Source organism: Ostrea edulis, chromosome 5 (genome assembly GCF_947568905.1).
Source record: "Ostrea edulis chromosome 5, xbOstEdul1.1, whole genome shotgun sequence".
Taxonomy (NCBI): domain Eukaryota; kingdom Metazoa; phylum Mollusca; class Bivalvia; order Ostreida; family Ostreidae; genus Ostrea; species Ostrea edulis.
This window is the reverse complement of record NC_079168.1, coordinates 23,885,259-23,905,167: the sequence shown is the minus strand read 5'-3', so window position 1 is coordinate 23,905,167 and position 19,909 is coordinate 23,885,259. Positions and strand designations below refer to the sequence as shown.

The 19,909-nt window shown below is 34.9% G+C and overlaps 1 protein-coding gene across 1 annotated transcript; it reads left to right on the top strand.

Moving 5' to 3' along the window:
- The first annotated feature begins 11,199 nt into the window (after nucleotides 1-11,199).
- Nucleotides 11,200-19,757, top strand: LOC125652231 (clumping factor A-like). Its single transcript, XM_048881261.2, has 4 exons — nucleotides 11,200-11,420; nucleotides 14,404-14,543; nucleotides 16,431-16,545; nucleotides 17,384-19,757. The coding sequence occupies exons 1-4, from the start codon at nucleotides 11,274-11,276 to the stop codon at nucleotides 18,080-18,082; spliced, it is 1,101 nt and encodes a 366-aa protein (XP_048737218.1). The 5' UTR covers nucleotides 11,200-11,273; the 3' UTR covers nucleotides 18,083-19,757.
- The last annotated feature ends 152 nt before the right edge of the window (nucleotides 19,758-19,909 follow it).

The window sequence follows — 19,909 nt, the reverse complement described above, 5'->3', positions numbered from 1 at the left end:
ACGACCATAGAATTTGCGAAACGCTAACTTTAAACGAGACTGTTGAAATCCCTGTACCATTAACTTGTTTGGCAGTAGCCTGTTTCGATTTAAAAACTGATCATACACAGAAAAAGCCCTTGGGTATCGAATAAGGTGAGATATATAAACACCATATGAAGGTGATAATGGAATATTGCTACATGAATATGGGAACTTGACAATGTAGAAGCTGAAATTATCCCGTTTATCATAAAGTTGAGTTGTTAGTTTGCCGTTAGTATCTGTCTTCAATAAAATATCTAAGTATGAAGCAGACGTGGTCGACTCTGTGGTGTCTTTTATTTCGAGTTCAAAGGGATATATCGAATCGTCATATGAATGAAAGTTATCATTGTTGTTAATAGATAAAATGCCCTCGATATATCTAAATGTCGCATTGAAAGCCACAGCAAGAGATGTGGCCACACTCCAGCTTGTATTTTGTTCGAGTACTTACTTTTTGTCAACATTTTCAGTTCCATTATTTGTTGATCTTCACAGGGTGGTCCGAATCTTGCCACCTTTGATATCTTTTTTACCTCAGTTTTTTTCAAAGGCTTTAGTAACGTGAGAATTTTGAAAGTTCATGTTCTGACCATTTACAAAGTCCTTATTAATATCAAACTCCATAAAATTGAAATTTCCAAAATCATCCTCCACACCAACGGAATACAAACCAACAAACTGAGAAATAGATAAATTTTCCATGAAGTTGGTAATTTCAATGTCTAGGATAAGGTTAGATCACACTTGTCATCTTCCATTACTAAAACATTAGTATATGCAATAGACTTCGTGCCGTGCAGATTATCCGCGGCTTTCGCTCTGTCAATAAATTTGACGGCAGGGCTCTGGTATAAGTTACTAACCGTATACTCGTATTTCTGACAGTTTGCAAGAACCGCCCTCGACCATTTTCCAAAAAGATATGGTGTATTTCTTGCAAATTGTCAGAAATATATATACGGTTACTACAATAAACCCTGCAGGTATGTTTCATTATTGTATAATCTATGTAACTTTATTAGGAATTGAACCTATTCCCCGAAATTCAATTTGGTGACTCATCCTGAATATGTAGGTCATGCGCAGCAAGTGTTTGAAGTAAATCTGTTTGGTTGTATATTTACCGTAATTTTGTAATAAAGTTGCATCGTTGTAAATATATAGGCACTATATATGTACCTGCATACAAAAATTAAACTGACATACTCGTATGAAGATTGTTAGTCAGTTATACGATCTGAGGTAGAGTGGATGTTACGCATTATTTTTGGTAAAATTCTCTTTACGTTTTATCAACCTAGAATAAAAAGATAATTGGCACTGAAAATTGCTGGTGAAAATCAATTTGGTTTATCGTCCAAATTAAAAATGTGCTAAATGTAACTTTGACACAGTAATTGTTTAAATCTGGCGTCACATTGTTTCGTAGTATGGACGTACCTTGTGAAATAAATCATGATTTTATACAGTAGCAGATACATCTATAACGTACAATATCTCAAATGAGTCTTATATGGTCAGCTGGCCTGTTTTTATATTCTTATGAAGCAGAGTTTATTCAAAAGCTTCTACATGTGTTGTAATATTGATGCATAGTGTTGATTCAAATATCTTATTTGAGAAGTATAACCAGGATTTTAACACATCTTTTGAAGACATTATCGGTTTACTAATACAATTATATTTTTTATCCCAAAATTCATTTTTAAAAGTGAATGTATGAAAGCTGAAGATAGCGAACAGTGATCAATCTCATAACTCCTATAAGCATTAAAAATAAAGAGTTGAGCAAACACGGACCCATGAACACACTAGAGGTGGGATCAAATGCCTTGGAGGAGTAAGCATCCCTTGTCGACCGGTCACACCAGCCGTCAGCCCTATATCTTTATCACGTTAACGGAGTTATCCGTATTCAAAATCAGTGTGCCAAGAACGATCTAACAATCGGTATGAAACAGGTCAAACAGCATTTGACCAAATGATAGGTTGTATTGGCAAACTAGATCGTTACAACGACCATAGAATTTGCGAAATGCTGACTTTAAACGAGACTGTTGAAATATACTGCTATTTGCATTACCTTTGTTTCACCCACGAAAGTTTCAATCGCATAATAAGCTCCTTACTACTGACCATGTTTAATCCACCATCGTTATAGATTTATGTACATTACTGTTTTTATTCTGTAATTGGTTATTTTAATAACAAAAGAAACTAGATGCTGTCATAAGACAGTAATACCCGCACACAAGTGTTTGCCTTTAAATATACTCTTCGTCATGTTGGTGTTACTGGCAAAGAAGCCACAATCGTTATTTTATAATTTACTTGTTTATACATGATTAAATTAAGCATAAAATGCTCATATGAGAATGTAGCCAATCCTAAACCATATCATCTCTCACTGCTCATGTCAGAATACACAAACCATTGACTAATGGAAATATGAAATGATCTCCACCTTTACATCATATTACTGTTGGCACTGGCTTCAAGTTATATATACATGTATATATATATATATATAATATATATATATATATATCACAACTAGGTACTGAAAATTTTCGCCCCAGCCCGGGGTCGAACCAGCGACGTACGGTACCCACCGCCTAGCAAGATTGTCAAACCAGTGCGTAAGTCCACTCGGCCACAACGACTTCCCTAAGAAAGGAAGTTTTGTTATGCTCCTAAAGCGCTACTTATGCACACTGATGCAATCTCACACAGTCGCTGTGTCATTCAGTGTTTAAGATATTTTATAAGGAGAGTGGATCTCTCGATGCAATTGTATAGAATATTTAATATAAAGCACAAACAAACAATTATAACACCCAACCTTACGTTTACCCCTAGGATCTAAACGATACACGTGATAATCAATTAATTAATATATAAAGCACTAAATAATCACAACTAGGTACTGAAAATTTTCGCCCCAGCCCGGGGTCGAACCAGCGACGTACGGCACCCACCGCCTAGCAAGATTGTCAGACCAGTGCGTAAGTCCACTCGGCCACAACGACTTCCCTAAGAAAGGAAGTTTTGTTATGCTCCTAAAGCGCTACTTATATATACTAGTGTTATATGTATATTGTTGATCAATACATATTGAAAGTACCAATGCAACAGTACTTTCAATACTTCAGTATGGATCAAAACAGCAATCGAAGTATTCTTACTTTTAAACTTGTCTTTATAATTTGGTGTTTTTCAAAACTCTATTTTCCTGCATAATTTTTTTAAATTTTTTTTTAAAAAGTTCCTGATACCAAATTTGTGAATTGTTATTCAAGTTGTAAGGATATTTGATTATTTCTCTTCTTCAATTTGTTTGCTTATTGATGTTATCTCTCTGCCCCTCCCCAAAAAGTTAAACTAAATATGACAGTAGAAGTTTCTGTTTGTTAATTTGTTTGTTTTAATTTTTTTTAAAAAGTGAAAAATAGATACTGAATTGAAATCTTGAAAATTTTTGTAAATTAAATTGTCTCATTTCAATATACATCCCTAATATATATAGACCATAAGTACTTGAGTTAATTTAAAATTAAAAAGATAACTTACCTAGATCTATTTGTAGAAAGGATTTCTGCTTCAAAGTCTGAAACTCAGGAGCAATTGAGATCTAATGTTTAGTGAATATGTATTTAAATCCTAATGAGTAGTAGTCACTAGCATGAATAGCCAGTGAAATCATTGAGTACAGTAGTAAATACTTCACAGAAAAGTTGTATGCATGGATGAGTTTTGTTGATATATCTAGGGGTGGGGATCAATAGTGGTGGACTTTTTAAATATGTTTGATAAAATTATTGGGTCCAAAGTTCAGGAAAAATCTCTCAAACCATTTGAAACCTTTTATAATAATTGAAAAAAATTATATTTCAAGAACAAGAGGTATACACTTTTTCAATACTTTATGCCAGAATGATGAAGTGTTATAAAATTGTGATCTATTGCTATTCTTAACTTTTACTGCTTTTTGAGTGAAAATGAAGCATTTATATTCAAATTCATTTCAGTAAGAGGAACATTTAAATTAAATTATAACAAGAAGAACAGAAAAAGTTTTTTTAAAAATTGCAAGGGCTATAACTTGATTATGAAGGATTATTGGTGGTTCATACTTGGTATAAAGATTGTTTATGACCTGAAGGTGTTTGATGACTTTGACCCATATTTATTCCTGCAAGTTCAAGGTCACAAGCAGAAAAAGTATTAAAAAATTAATTGAGTTATAATTTTGTAGCGGAGAGTCATTGAAAGTTCGTACTTTGTACAAAGATTTTTTATGACCTGGGAGTGTGTCATAACCTCGATTCAAGGTCATTGTGACAAGTTCAAGGTCATTGATACCTTCCAAAAAATGATTTGGCCCATGCATAAATTGTAAGAGGAGTTCTGGGAACCAAGGTTTTTTGTACAAAAAGCATCATTTTCGACCCCCATTTGGCCCCCAGGGCAAAAATAAAAATTCCAAAACCTTATTGCGCATCTACAGGACACCAGCAACCAATTTCCTAAAGATTATTAGGATACTGCTTAAATGTCATTTTTCAACCCTCATTTGACCCCAGGGGTGAAAATAAAAATTCCAAAACCTTATTGCACATCTACAGGACACCAGCAATCATCATCCAAAAGATTTTTAGGATACTGCTTAAAATGTAAGAAGAGTTCTGGGAACAAGGGTTTTTTTTGGGGGGGGGGGGTTTCAACAAAATCGTCATTTTACGACCCCCACTTGGCCCCCAGGGCAAAAATAAAAATTCCGAAACCCTATAGTGCATCTACAGGACACCAGCAACCACCTCCCTAAAGATTATTAGGATACTGCTTAAAATGTAAGAGGAGTTCTGGGAACAAGGGGGTTTTTTTGTGCAAAAAAAACACGTCATTTTTCGACCCTCATCTGACTCCAGGGGTGAAAATGAAGATTCCAAAATCTTATTGGACATCTACAGGACACCAGCAATCATCTTCCAAAAGATTATTAGGCTACTGTGTAAAATGTAAGAGGAGTTCTGGGAACCAGGGTTTCTTTGTACAAAATCGTCATTTTTCGACCCCTATTTGATCCCTAGGGTGAGAATGAAAATTCCAAAATCTTATTGCACATCTACAGTACACCAACAATCATTTTCCAAAAGATTATTAGGCTACTGTGTAAATTGTAAGAGGAGTTCTGGGAACCAGGGCTGTGTTAAAAAGCATAATTTTCGACCCCCATTTGGCCCCCAGGGTGAAAATGAAAATTCCGAAACCTTATTGCACATCTACAGGACCCAACCAATCATCTTCCAAAAGATGATTGGGCTACTGCATGAAATGTAGAAGGAGTTCTGGGAACCAGGTTTTTGTTGAAAAAAACGTCATTTTTTACCCCCGTTTTGCCCCAGGGTAAAATTGAATATTCTAAAACCTTGTCATATATCTACAGTACACCATCTATCATATTCCAAAAGATCAATTGGTTACCACTTGAAATAAAAGAGCAGTTTGAGGAAGAAGAAAGTGTGACAGACGGACGGACGGACCAGGGTAACAACAATATACCCGAACTTTCTTTAGAAAGTGTGGGTATAAAAAGTATGAGAAAGCGAGGCACAAATATGGTTTAGATGTGGCAGAAAGAGTTTTAATGGCTGTAAGTCAAACTAATGAAGCAAATCCGCATTTCAAATTTTTCATTGTTTCTCTTCGTCCTGCTCTTCTTTCATCTTCTTATCATTATTACATACTGATTTTGACTAAGGATTACTCTGTTTCCTCAAACAGAATACATATCTTACTAAGTGTGTGACAGGTCAGCAGGGGATGCGTAAGAAATAATGATCGCGTTTTCGTGTATGGTGCAGGATAACCTCCTTGGTCTCGAAATGTTGTTTAAAATATAAAAGCCCCGGCCAACGCCTCGACTTTCACATCTCAAAACAACATATATCGACCTAGGAGATTATCCTGCAACATACACACAAATAAGAACTTTATTTCTATTCTACTACGGCTGAGAAATATATCACCGATCGTTTTCCTATATAGCTAAGACTTAGGTCATTGTGACGTCATGGCAGTTTCCAAAATGGTCTATTTTGATTTTTGCTGACGAAAAAGGTGAGATGGTAGGGATTAATTGATTGCATCTTATTTAACGTCTTTCTCGAGAATTTTTCACTCATATGGAGACATCACCAAGACCGGTGAAGGGCTTCGAAGTTTGGTCTATGGTCGGCGCTTACAGCCATTGAGCAGTGGGGGTTCTTTAGTGTGTCACATCTACTGTGACACGGAACATCCATTTTTAAGGTCATCTCCGAGGACCTGTGACGTTCACACCAGAGCGTTTGGCAATGGAACTTTCACTATCTGTTTTAACGACTTAGGTCTGTCGCGGCCGGGATTTGAACCCCGGCCTTCCGCATGCGGGGCGAACGCTCTACACCTAGACCACCGCGGCGGTGAGATGACAGGGATAATCTTTTGGTAGGGATATTCTAAATCTATTTTGAAAAATATTTCAAGTATTTAATTTGATGTTAATGTTGCAGGGATGGTAGTTTGTAAGATAGAAATAACCAACTCCTGGCTTAGAGTTCACAATACAGTCATTTATTGCATGGTAAAACGAATAAGGATGATGATAACGACGATGGTTACAATGATTATTACAATGACGACTACAATGGCGATTACAATGACCCTATCTATGGGACAAGACCCAATTCATGCAAAAATCAAAATGCTGCCTGAATGCTTCTTATTGTCAGGTCTGGATTTGAAGGTCTAAAAATGTCTATCAAAATCAAATGCCAAATCAGCTCAATGATACTAAAACTGCTCAATTGAAAATCACAACCAACCTGACCAAAAGCTATCAAGATTCTAACTGAAAAAAACTCAGTTCTACAGCCAATGAAATAGCAAGACCTGTGAACCTTTTCACTCACGTATTACACTAAGTAAATAAGGGTGTGGATCTGGGAATTCTACTTAAATCATAAAATGTGCTTTTAATTTGATATGCACTACTGAGTATTCATGTTTATTAAAATATATGATATATACAAGTTAAAACGCACTTCTACATTAATGGATTACATCAATTGCTTTGAATAGAGGTTTAAGAAAAACTTTTCTGCGCATCGCCATGTTTAGCCTACATTTGCATCGCTCTCGGAATGCAGACGATGTGTTTATACTGAATGACAAATGTTCTACAGTCATTTATGAATTTGGTTCACAACATATATTGATTAATTTTTATGATAATAAAAACTGAATCATCAATCATCAACTTTATTGTTGCATTAGCAAAACTCGAAGTGCATGCGAAATGTGTATCAATTTTCTCATCATCAGTTAATACGTATCAAGGTATATCGTGGAATAATGCCCGCGGCATTCCTTTGATCTTTGCAATAACCGTGGTAAAATGACTCGTCTTAGGCACTTGGCCGCAATTGTGGTGTTTTGAGAGTTTAACAGGCTTTCGATTTTGTATTCTTTATAATGTTTATGAGATTAATCATTGTTTTCTTCATTTTTTATTATTATCTTCAATTTTTTTTTATTAAAGTGTAAACCATATATTTTTTGTAAGTCAACATCAAAATCGATACAAAGTAATCTAAAAGTGCTTTCTTTCCCATTATAGAGCATCTCATGTATTTAGTCTTTGTTCACTTTGTTAATCACTTCCTTTCCATACAACTTATATTTTCATTATGATTTACATGAAAGCATTAGCAAAATACTAGTATATCAAAGCATCAGAACTTGCAGTTAGAGATTGAATAAGAGAGATTCTTTTCAAAAGATTAAATTCTTCAAAATCATGCTTCAGTTTAAAACACATTTGGTATCCCAATCAATGGGACGAATGTGAATTTAATACCGGATTCCGAAACTACACAAAAACTCTTAAAACCAGATACATTGCCGGATCCAGTAAATGTTCTACAAAACCCCTATATGTGCTCCAAACGAAATTTTAACAGCTGTCAAGGAAATACTTCAAACATATTGTGCCACAACATATGCCTGAAGTGGTGTAAAGCAAATGTGGATTCTAAAATATTCTGAAGAACTTTTAGTAAATTTGAAATCACAAAATCTTTTCTCAAATCAGCAACATCAAAACGTATGACTTTTCAAATCTCTTGTTGTGGCCTTCAATTCGACATTTATATATATCGACGACGTTTTGTCTATTAACAATGATAACTTTCATTCAAATGTCGATTCGATATATCCCTGTGAGCTCGAAATAAAAGACACCGCAGAGTCGTCCACGTCTGCTTCATACTTAGATATTTTATTGAAAGTAGACATTAACGGCAAACTGACAACTCACTGTATGACAAACGGGATGATTTCAGCTTCTCCGTCGTCAACTTGCCATATTTATATGTATGTAGTAATATTCCATCATCACCTGCATATGGTGTTTATATCTTTCAACTGATTCGATACGCAAGAGCTTGTTCTGCGTATAATCAGTTTTTAAATCAAGGCAAGCTACTGACAAACAAGTTGATGGTACAGGGATTTCAACAGTCTCGATTGAAGTCAGCATTTCGCAAATTCTATGGTCGTTATAACGATCTAGTTCGTCAATACAACCTATCATTGGGTCAAATTCTGTCTGACATGTTTCATATAGATTGTTAGGCCGTTCTTGGCACACTGATTTTGACTATTGATAACTCCGTTTACCTGATCAGGATATGGGGCTCACGGCGGGTGTGACCGGTCGACAGGGGATGTTATTAGTTACACAGTTAGTTAGTGACCTGATACGGGAAAATACATGGTGTGAAAAGAAAACCCGTATCGGGCGAGGCGAAGCCGAGCCCGATACGGGTTTTCTTTTCACACCATGTATTTTTTCGTATCAGGTCACTAACTAACTGTGTAACGAATTTATCACGTCGAAGACCTCTAACTGGATATGTGGGGGGTCTATATCATACAACTTAGTCAAATGTCTTTCCTTTTGACACGGCTGCAAGTCGAACCCGACGATAAATAAAATTACTCGCCCAATACGGAGTTTACTCGCATGATACGGTTTTTTTCACGGCGTCATGTGACCAAGATCTGACCAATTAGATTTCAACAATTTTGTCTGAGGCGTGATAATTAATCCTCCTAGGCACCTGATCCCACCTCTGATGTATCCAGGGGTCCGTATTTGCCCAACTATCTATTTTGTATTGCTTATAGGAGTTATGAGATTGATCACTGTTCGTTACCTTCACCTTTCATTGATCAGTCATTCAAAAAATACTTAGTTAAACTCCACTCTGATTCTACGCACACGTACTCTGAAGTTGATATAAAAAAGATACTGGAGTTCCTTATTGACAATATCTTCGTAGTCTTTGGTGACCAGGTCATCCAAAAGTCTGTTGGAATTCCGATGGGTAAGAATTGTGCTCCTTTATTACCAGACCTGTTTTTATATTCTTATGAGGCTGAATTTATTTAAAAGCTTCTACATGAGATTTAAGAAAAAATGTCTTGCTGTGGCTGTCAACTCGACATTTAGATATACATGTATCAACGACGTTTTATCTATTAACAATAATAATTTTCATTCATAAGTCGATTCGATATATTCCAGTAAAACGAAATAAAAGACACCACAGCGTCTTCCACGTCTGCTTCGGACTTTGAAATTTTATTCAACATAAATATTAATGGCAAACTAGCAACTCAATTTTATGACAAACAGCATGACTTCAGCTTCTCCAACATATGCTGTTTATGTCTCTAAACTGATTCGATACACAAGAACTTGTTCTGCGTATGATCAGTTTTTAAATCGAGGAAGGCTACTGACAAACAAGATGATATTACAAAGGTTTCAACAGTCTCATTTTTAAAGGTCAGTATTTCGCAAATTCTATGATCGTTAATGTAACGATCTAGTTTGCCAATTGATACAACCTGTCATTGGACAAAATGCTGCCTGACGTGTTTCATACCAATTTATATTAAGGCCGTTCTTTACACACAAATTTTGATTTAGGATTACCCCCTTTACCTGATCAAGATATAGGACTCACGGCGGGTGTGACCGGTCGACAGGGGATGCTTAATCCTCCTAGTCACCTGATCCCACCTCTGGTGTGTCCAGGGGTCCGTGTTTGCCCAACTCTCTATTTTGTAATTCCTTATAGGAGTTATGAGATTGATCACTGTTCCTTATATTCACCTTTATAGGAGCTGTGAAATTGACCACTGTTCGGTTTCTTCACCTTTATAGGAGTTATGAGATTGAACACTGTTCGTTATCTTCACCTTTATAGGAGTTATGAGATTGAACATTGTTCGTTATCTTCACCTTTACAGGAGTTGTGAGATTGATCACTGTTCGTTATCCTCACCTTTATAGGAGTTATAAGACTGAGCAGTGTTCGTTATCTTCACCTTTATAGGAGTTATGAGATTGATCACTGTTCGTTATCTTCACCTTTATAGGAGTTATAAGACTGGGCATTGTTCGTTATCTTCACCTTTATAGGAGTTATAAGACTGGGCATTGTTCGTTATCTTCACCTTTATAGGAGTTATAAGACAGAATACTCTTCGTTATCTTCACCTTTATAGGAGTTATAAGACTGAGCACTGTTCGTTATCTATACATCTTTATAGGAGTTATGAGATTTAACACTGTTCGTTATCTTCACCATTTTATTGACCTAACCACAAAGGCACAAAATCACTATAGTCCTTTTCTATTCTTGGTTTATAGTTTGATGGAATTTCTTGATTTTAAACTTTAGAGGTACGATGTAAGTTTTCTTCTTCTACCCATCTTGTTTTAGATCTTGTATATACTCCATCCATTTTTGTTTCCTAATTATTTCCAGCATGTTCTTTTTTTCATTATTGCCTGTGCATCCATTGCGGTCATCTTCGCTACCCAGTGTTTTTCTTTTCGCCGTGGAGCGTCACCCTTGGTTAGCTAAGATGCAAAATGCAGTATCATGTTCACATTCCTGCGTTTTTGTGATAAGGCTTTTTTCTTCTAAATCTATATTAGTGCCAATTAAAAACTGTCACTAAACTTTTATACCATCCAGCATAACCTGGTACATCCTGGGATTAATGTTCCAATCAAGCAGTTTATTAAACATTTCCCGGGATGTACCAGGTTATTCTGGATTGGTTCTAAAGTTTAGTGACAGTTGTTTTCAATCCGTCTGCATTTTTGATGATAATAATATGAGGAAATGTCTTCATCGGAAGAAGATTTTTTTAATTCTTTGAAGAAAAAGAGAAAAAGGAATGATATCAGTACAGATGGCATCGTTAGCAGTGACGAGGAAGCTCATCATGAACCCCACACTCCCACAGATTCTTGTGCACGTCGTTCTACGGTATGCAATACACTCGGTAACTCGAATTGTTTGCACGGATATCTTGGGGGTTTTGATTGACATTGTCAGATATAGAATGTTCTATAGTTAATGTGAAAATATCCTATGGACCTGATGATGAGGGCCTGTCCCAAGACACAAAACACAGCTTGGGTGGCAGGGACAGATGATGGTCTCTAATTAATTATTTTAATTAATTTTTTTTGTTTTGTTCTGAAACATGTGGGTAGGGAATGGGGATATACATCGTAATCATATATATTTTTTTTTATTGTTTGATTTTTTATTTGACTTTTACATTATATACATATATGTAATTTAATCTACACAATAATATCATCAATATTCATATGCAAAAGACATTTCATAAATAGAAAGAAAGAGAGAAAGAAAACATATAAAACAAAGGGGGCATGGATCGTAATCATATTTTGACAGACTAATGAAAAGTCATTTTGGTGTTGAACCGTTACAAAATTGTGATTGTAGACCTATTATTTCAATGACAGATAAAGATAAGGTTTATAAACTTTTGTTATTAATATTAAATTTGTGTTAGAAAACCTATCCAGAGGCTCTGAATGAAGCAAAATTACATTATTGTCTTCCCGTACACAAAATGAGTGTATATATATTGTAGCAGGTCTGGCGTTGGTATAGTTTGTACTTCGCGTTGTGTTTGTTTTATTTGATTTGATAGTGGTGACTTCGAAATGACCCAACTACACTATGATTAGAAACTTGAAAATAAATTCAAATAGAAATGAAAATAAGATAAATAACACTTTACGAATTTATTACCAGTATGAATGTGACAAAGACAAACTCCTAAATCCTAGAACTTATCCTAGAATCTATCAAGAAATTCTCCCAACCCAAAAGTAAAAATTTAGTAAGTAAAAAGGGGCAAAGTAGACGAACAAAACATAATTCCAAAATAGGAATAATGGAAGCTAGGAGAAGAGTAGCTAGCAAGCCAGCTGTCTCGCTTCGATGAATAGTAAGCTGCATGGCTTTATATAGCAAATTAGACAATAGAAACTGTCATTAAAGTTATTGGCTAAAAGATAATATGGGCATGGTCAAATACAACGGGTGAATAATTTACATCGGGATCGAAATCCAGAAATAAAAGTAAAAGTAAAACCCAAACTACCACAATATATTATATATATATATATATATATATATATATATATACTGTATATACCCTGTAGGGTAGAGTGATCGTGAGTCAGACACAATCGAAAGTCGGACAACTTTGATGTTGATTTAACAAAATTCATGCAATAAATTAATCTTTCTCTGTGATAGATTTAATAAAGTAATTATTAAACTACAAAGAGTTATATTCCTGTCTTTGATTATGGTATCATAGTTGATTTTATACATGACCGTCAAAAGTACTGAAAAACAGGAAAATCGAAGACCCGTCAAATAATATTTTTATCGATCAAACTTGTGAAACTTAGCATAAAGTGTGAAAGAAATTAATTTGAAAATGTTAATTACAAATACTGTTACATAATAAATTTAATATTGAAAATGCAGAATTCATATGTTTCTTTTGAAATTTTTTTATTCTGTTTTGAAATATATAAGTTTAAACACAATGAATCAATTGTAAAAAACGCACTACCAGAACCCCATCAGAGTATGATGTGAGGGGATTTAGACACTGTGCACAATCAAGAACTCTGTCTGCCCTTCTTAAAAATCTACCTTTCATCTGAGGCCATCCACCTTCCCTCTCAGCTACAGACCTTGTGCTGGACCATGTAGGTTTTCACTTGAATTTCTTCAGCAACTGATTATGTGTCTTATTTTTGTATTTGCACCCATCTAGATATGCAAGGAATCATGATAACACCTACATGATGCATATCAACTTTGCTACACTTGACATGTATCATAAAATTATTTTACACATTTTTGCACGTGTAATATCACTTTGAATATGCGTTATTTCCATTTTTTAAAAAGAATGTTGACTGGGCATATAGTGCGAAACTTTTCCCCACTACTCTGGGCATTAATAAAAGTAAATTAAATATAGAGCTCTATAAACATAACCTAACATGTTTAGGCTGTTTGTGTATTCATATATTAAGACCCAAGAACCTGATTCGAACATGTCTGTCATTCAGTGCACATGAAAGTGAAAATGGATGGATATATTATATATGCATGTATATATGTATAATATTGTAGTAGTACATGTAAGGGCTATACGGACCATGGATATCAATCTGGGTAGCTCATTGGTTAGATCACCAGACTAGTAATGCAGGGGTCCTGGGTTCAATTCCTGGTCAAGCCAAAGATTTTCTCCTCAATTACAATATCAGACTAATAGAACCCTTCATTAGTAAAAGTGGGGGATAGGGAAATTCGACTGAGGGAACAAGAGTCGCAGCTGAGTCCTAGACTGCGGATCTTGTTTTGGAGGTGGAATTTTCCTATCCCACACGAGTAAATAATGAAAGATTATTTTTCTCACATTTTACCTACAGTTTAGTGCATAAATTCAGGAGATTCGAGAAATATTATCAAAATCCTCATTTGAACTTCAATGCAAAAACTAATTAGACAGTCAGAAAGAGCATACCCAAAAATGGTTTACTCTGTAAAAAAAAACCAAGGCTGTCCACCAGAAAGCTATTATCAATTTAAAATTGGAAGAAAACTGTGCATAATATTTTACTTCACAGTGTAATGTAAATCATAGAAAATATATTATGTCAATCAAATGACATCGCAGCAGTGTGAGACAGAAAAATCTCACATGGCTTTCTCACTTGGGTAAAGTCAGTCTCGCACTGGTGATAATGTGAGAAACAGTATACATTCTCTTTAGAGAAGAGGGCAGGCATGTATGGATGTACATGTAGGCTTTGCCTGCCCACTTCTCTAATGAGAATATCGTATACAGTTGGAAAGCAGAAGTCATTATATGATTACAGAATTCTTTATATGATTGCAGCACAAGAGAAGCTCAGAGCGGCTGAGAAACAAGAAGCAGTTTGTTATGCCAAAGAAGGAGGATGTGTTAGAAGATATTCCGTCAACAGAGAAGATCAAATCAAAAACTCCATCAAAATGTGTCAACGACTTTACCAGAGTGTAAGTAGCAGAGTTCCTGTAAATGTGATCATTGTAAATTATAGTGTATTCATTGTTGTCTGACTATTTATTGAATAGTATGAATGGGCCTCTTGTTGTCTTTTATGATACTTGCAATATTGCCATAGGGGTATGATTTTAAAAGTTTATTGGTTACTTATTCATTTATCATTATACCCGCACTTTCTAAAGAAAGTTCGGGTATATTGTTGTTACCCTGGTCCGTCCGTCCGTCCGTCTGTCACACTTTCTTCTTCTTCGAACTGCTCTTTTATTTCAAGTGGTAACCAATTGATCTTTTGGAATAGGATATGTGGTGTACTGTAGATATATGATAAGGTTTTAGAATATTCAGTTTTACCCTGGGGGCAAAACGGGGGTAAAAAAAATGACGTTTTTTCAACAAAAACCTGGTTCCCAGAACTCCTCCTACATTTCATGCAGTAGCCCAGTCATCTTTTGGAAGATGATTGGTTGGGTCTTGTAGATGTGCAATAAGGTTTCGGAATTTTCATTTTCACCCCGGGGGCCAAATGGGGGTCGAAAATGATGCTTTTTAACACAACCCTAGTTCCCAGAACTCCTCTTACAATTTACACAGTAGCCTAATAATCTTTTGGAAAATGATTGCTGGTGTCCTGTAGATGTGCAATAATGTTTTGGAATTTTCATTTTCACCCTAGGGATCAAATAGGGGTCGAAAAATGATGATTTTGTACAAAGAAACCCTGGTTCCCAGAACTCCTCTTACATTTTACACAGTAGCCTAATAATCTTTTAGAAGATGATTGCTGGTGTCCTGTAAATGTGCAATAAGGTTTTGGAATCTTCATTTTCACCCCTGGAGTCAGATGAGGGTCGAAAAATGACGTTTTATTTTGCACAAAAGAACCCTGGTTCCCAGAACTCCTCTTACATTTTAAGCAGTATCCTAATAATCTTTAGGGAGATGGTTGCTGGTGTCCTGTAGATGCACAATAGGGTTTTAGAATTTTTATTTTTGCCCTGGGGGCCAAGTAGGGGTCGAAAAATGACGATTTTATACAATAAAAACCTTGTTCCCAGAACTCCTCTTACATTTTAAGCAATATCCTAATAATCTTTTGGATGATGATTGCTGGTGTCCTGTAGATGTGCAACAAGGTTTTGGAATTTTTATTTTCACCCCTGGGGTCAAATGAGGGTTGAAAAATGACATTTTTGCACAAAAGAACACTCAGGTCCCCAGAACTCTTTTTACGTTTTAAGCAGTATCCTAATAATCTTTAGAATATTGGTTGCTGGTGTCCTGTAGATGCGCAATAAGGTTTTGGAATTTTTATTTTTGCCCTGGGGGCCAAATGGGGGTCGAAAATGATGCTTTTTGTACAAAAAACCTTGGTTCCCAGTACTCCTTTTACAATTTATGCATTAATTAATTATAAGATAATGATTGTGGCTTCTTTTCCAGTAACACCAATATGACGAAGAGTAAATTTTAAGGTAAACACTTGTGTGCGGGTATTACTGTCTTATGACAGCATATAGTTGAAATGTGTGAATGGACGTATTCCTTGGAGAAGAAAGTCCTCTGGAAAAAGAGCTTTAAAGCATATACAGTAAAACATAGTTATAGCGAACTACCAGGGCCAGCAGAAAGCAATTCATTATAACCAAATTTCATTATATCCAATTAAATTTTCATTATTTTCCTCTCACAGGGGTATAAATATCACTTCATAATAAGCTTAAATCCGTAATGAGTATGTTCATTATAAGCATGTTTTAATGTAATTAGTATTCAAAATAAAATATCTATATATAGACATACCTTCTATTTGATGGAGGACCATGGTTTGAGTCGGTGTTATATGCTGTAACTGTAACCATGTAATGCATGTTTTTCAGGACCCACAGGTACAATGCTGATCGGTACGAAACATTTAACGATGATGATTATGACAGTGATGATATTGATGACTTTATCGATGATGAGGAAGAAAGTGATGAAGATTCTTCAAATGTATGTAATGTATTATAGATTGATTGATTGATTGTATCTTGCTTAATGTCTCTCGAGAGAATTTTTCACTCAAATGGAGACGTCACCAAGACCAGTGAAGGGCTTCAAATTTAGGCCTATCATTATAGAAGTTATAGAACAATTTTGTGCAGTGGGTTACCGGGTATTTCACAAGGGCCATACTTTGTAAATCTTTTACTAGCACCATGATAATTGGTCAAAGAAGTAAGGGTTATGACCATTATAGGCAAGTAAAAAAGGTTTACCAACCTACTGGTTCCTTCTAAGAACATGAAGAAATAGATATCTTCAATTGATTTTGAGGTCACCTGGTCAAGGTTCAAACTGGACATAGTAAGTAATTGTCTGCTTAATATCTTGATAACTTTTTGCTTGACAGACATCAAACATAATACACTTGTATATCTTATGGAGTAGATGACCCCTATTGATTTTGAGATCACAAAGTCAAAGGTCAAGAATCAAACTTCTCTGGATGTTATTTCAATATCTTGTTAACCCTTTGCATGACGGACATCAAACTTGGTACCCCCTAAAGAGTAGATTACCCCATTGGTCAAAATGTCTTGTGCTATTATGAATTCTTTTCATTTTGAATCTCACAAGTTCATACATTAATTCACTGTAAATATTACAACATGTAGGCTTTTATCAATGGGCTAGCAATAGGTTGATCATTATTTACTTATATCTTTATTTTCAAAATTATTTTGAATTATTTGTAATAACGAGTTCCCGCTCGACATGAATTTCTCATGGTAATAACAGAAGTTAATTAATATTCAATACATGTATTATTTCTTCTTTGATTTAAAAGGAAAAGCCACACCCCACTCGCATCAAAGGATACAAAAGACGACTATTGCCTAAGGACAGCGACTCCGATTCTGAAGATAACTCGTGTCAGCCCCTTCAGAATGATTCAGATGCAGATGACAGTTTAGTGAAAGAGGGGTCAAGTGCAACTGCAAAGAACGGGTCAAGGTCGAATTCACCAGTGGCTGGATTAAAACTAAAGAAAGGCAAATATAAAAGTAATGTAATAGAATCCAGTGATTCCGACACGGAGGTAGATGAAGGTAATAACAGTGTGACAAACAACTCGGTTTTAGAAGGAAGTGATAAGAATCAAACACCTGTGGAAAATTCAAATAGTGAAGCTCACAGTTCTGTGAGAATCGGAGAAAACCAAGAGATCCCCACAGAAATTGTGGTTAGCGCAGACTCTGGCACAGTAGTTGTCATATCTGACAGTGACGAGGAACTTTATGCTTGCTGTGCCTCTGTGGAAAGCAGCAAACCTGATGTTGTGACTTCTGATAATGAAATTGAAAGTAGTTCAGGATGTGAAAGTGAGAGTGATGTTACTGATTCTAGAAGTGATGTAACTGATTCTGGGAGTGAAACAGAAGAGGAACTTCAGAAAAATGATAGGGCTCACAGACAACGACAACAAAAGCTGAAAAAGTTTGATGATTTCAAGGAACAGAGGAGGAGAAAGAAATTACCAACATAGGATTGTTCATACTTTTTGTATTTCATACATGTACATTGATATACCTTTTGATTTTTGTCATTGGCTATTAATGACATATATTTGGAAATGTGTTCTTTTTCTTTGACATGTATATGTAGCTGTACAGATACAATGTATGTGATATAATTTGTGAATACATGTATATATCATCTCTATATTAATGTGTTTTTGCATTTTACAAGGGGTATAATTTGTCCTGATTTTGCATTAACCTGTCAGAATACATACTGATTAGCTTTGATAATTAGTAGAATTAGAAGTTTCTTTTTATCGATATGTAACTTCTATATAATCAATTATTAATTTTTTATTGACATCAATATAATAATTGTTATGTTTTAGATTACCATAGCGAATCAGTGTATATAAATACATAACATATGTATGAAGAATTGAAGGACCTAGTCGAGTAATCGGCTCTGTGATATTTTTAGTCCCCTACCGATGAATTTGAAGGGGACTATAGGTTTGTGCTTCATCCGTCTGTCTGTCTGTCAGTCCTGCAAATCATTTTCCAACACTTTTTTTTCTCTGTTCTTGCAGATATTTATTTCATATTTGGTACATGTACATTGCTTTGCCATAATAAATTTACAGATCAAGTTTGAATTTGGTTTTGGTTTGTTGATTTTTCACTAAGTTATGACCCTTGGACTTAGAAAAATAACATGAATCATTAGTTTTCCGGACATTTTTTAGTTTTGCTTACAGATATTCATTTGATATTTTGTACATTGCTTTGCCATAACAAGTTACAGATCAAATTCGAATTTCATCTTAGTCTGTTGAATTTTCACTATTAAAGTTATGGCCCTTGAACTTAGAAAATTGTGTGAATTATCAGATTCCGGACTGGGGCTTTTGTTGTGCTTGCAGATACTCATTTGATATTTGGTTTATTGCTTTGCCATAACACGTTACAGATCAAGTTTAAATTTTGTAATTTTTTTATTCGAAAAATAGTGTGAATTATCAGTTTTGCGGACTTTTTTTGTTGTACTTGCAGATACTCATTTGATAATTGATACATTTTTAGTTTGATTCTACAAAGTTGATAAGAGCTAGTGGAGTCACATCCACAACAGCTTAAAGTTTACATCCAAGTTTCTTTTTTATGTAGATAAGAGTACTACACTCATTGAAACTTCTAACATATTAATACAACAATGTAGCTAAATTATTCATGATCACCTACGTTTCACAGTTCATTGACTTGTTGAAAGACCTAAACCTAATTATAATTTTGTCTTTTTTCCTGGTTTAGTCTTTGTGCCTGAATAGTAGTTGATTTCGAGCCATTCCTATCCTGGTTCCCCAATTCTCCCCATTACCATATCCTACATAAGGGACTTCAAATATTGTTGCGGTTCAGTAATTTTTGCGACCGGTAGGGGACTATGTATTACCTTGCAATACTCTCAGAATGCTTGTTATTATATACATAAACGTATATGATATACCCCTTGTAAAATTCAAAACTGTGTTTTGAACAAAAAATAAGATATATTTCCAGGAACTTCATTCTATATAACTACATGTGAATATGTTATATTTAAAGGAATAAAAAAAAATTTAATTTGAGACAATGCTTTGAATGTATTATTTGAACATGTCATATCTTTTTATCAGTCAAATAAAAAAATATTTAAAGATGCATTTTGATTATTTTTGTTTTCAGAATTCTTATAGAAAATGTTAGACATGATATATGAAGTTTTTGGTTAAAGCATTTTATATCTTCATATTTAAGAAAATGTAAGTATATTATATACTATCTGGGCAATATACCTTCCCCACCTTAGTCAC

Excerpts from the sequence above, each read along its gene's own strand:
- LOC125652231 (XM_048881261.2), top strand. The coding sequence starts at position 11,274 with ATGTCTTCATCGGAAGAAGATTTTTTTAATTCTTTGAAGAAAAAGAGA. Across the intron at positions 11,421-14,403 it reads CTTGTGCACGTCGTTCTACG|CACAAGAGAAGCTCAGAGCG; the intron begins GTATGCAATACA and ends ATATGATTGCAG. Across the intron at positions 14,544-16,430 it reads GTCAACGACTTTACCAGAGT|GACCCACAGGTACAATGCTG; the intron begins GTAAGTAGCAGA and ends CATGTTTTTCAG.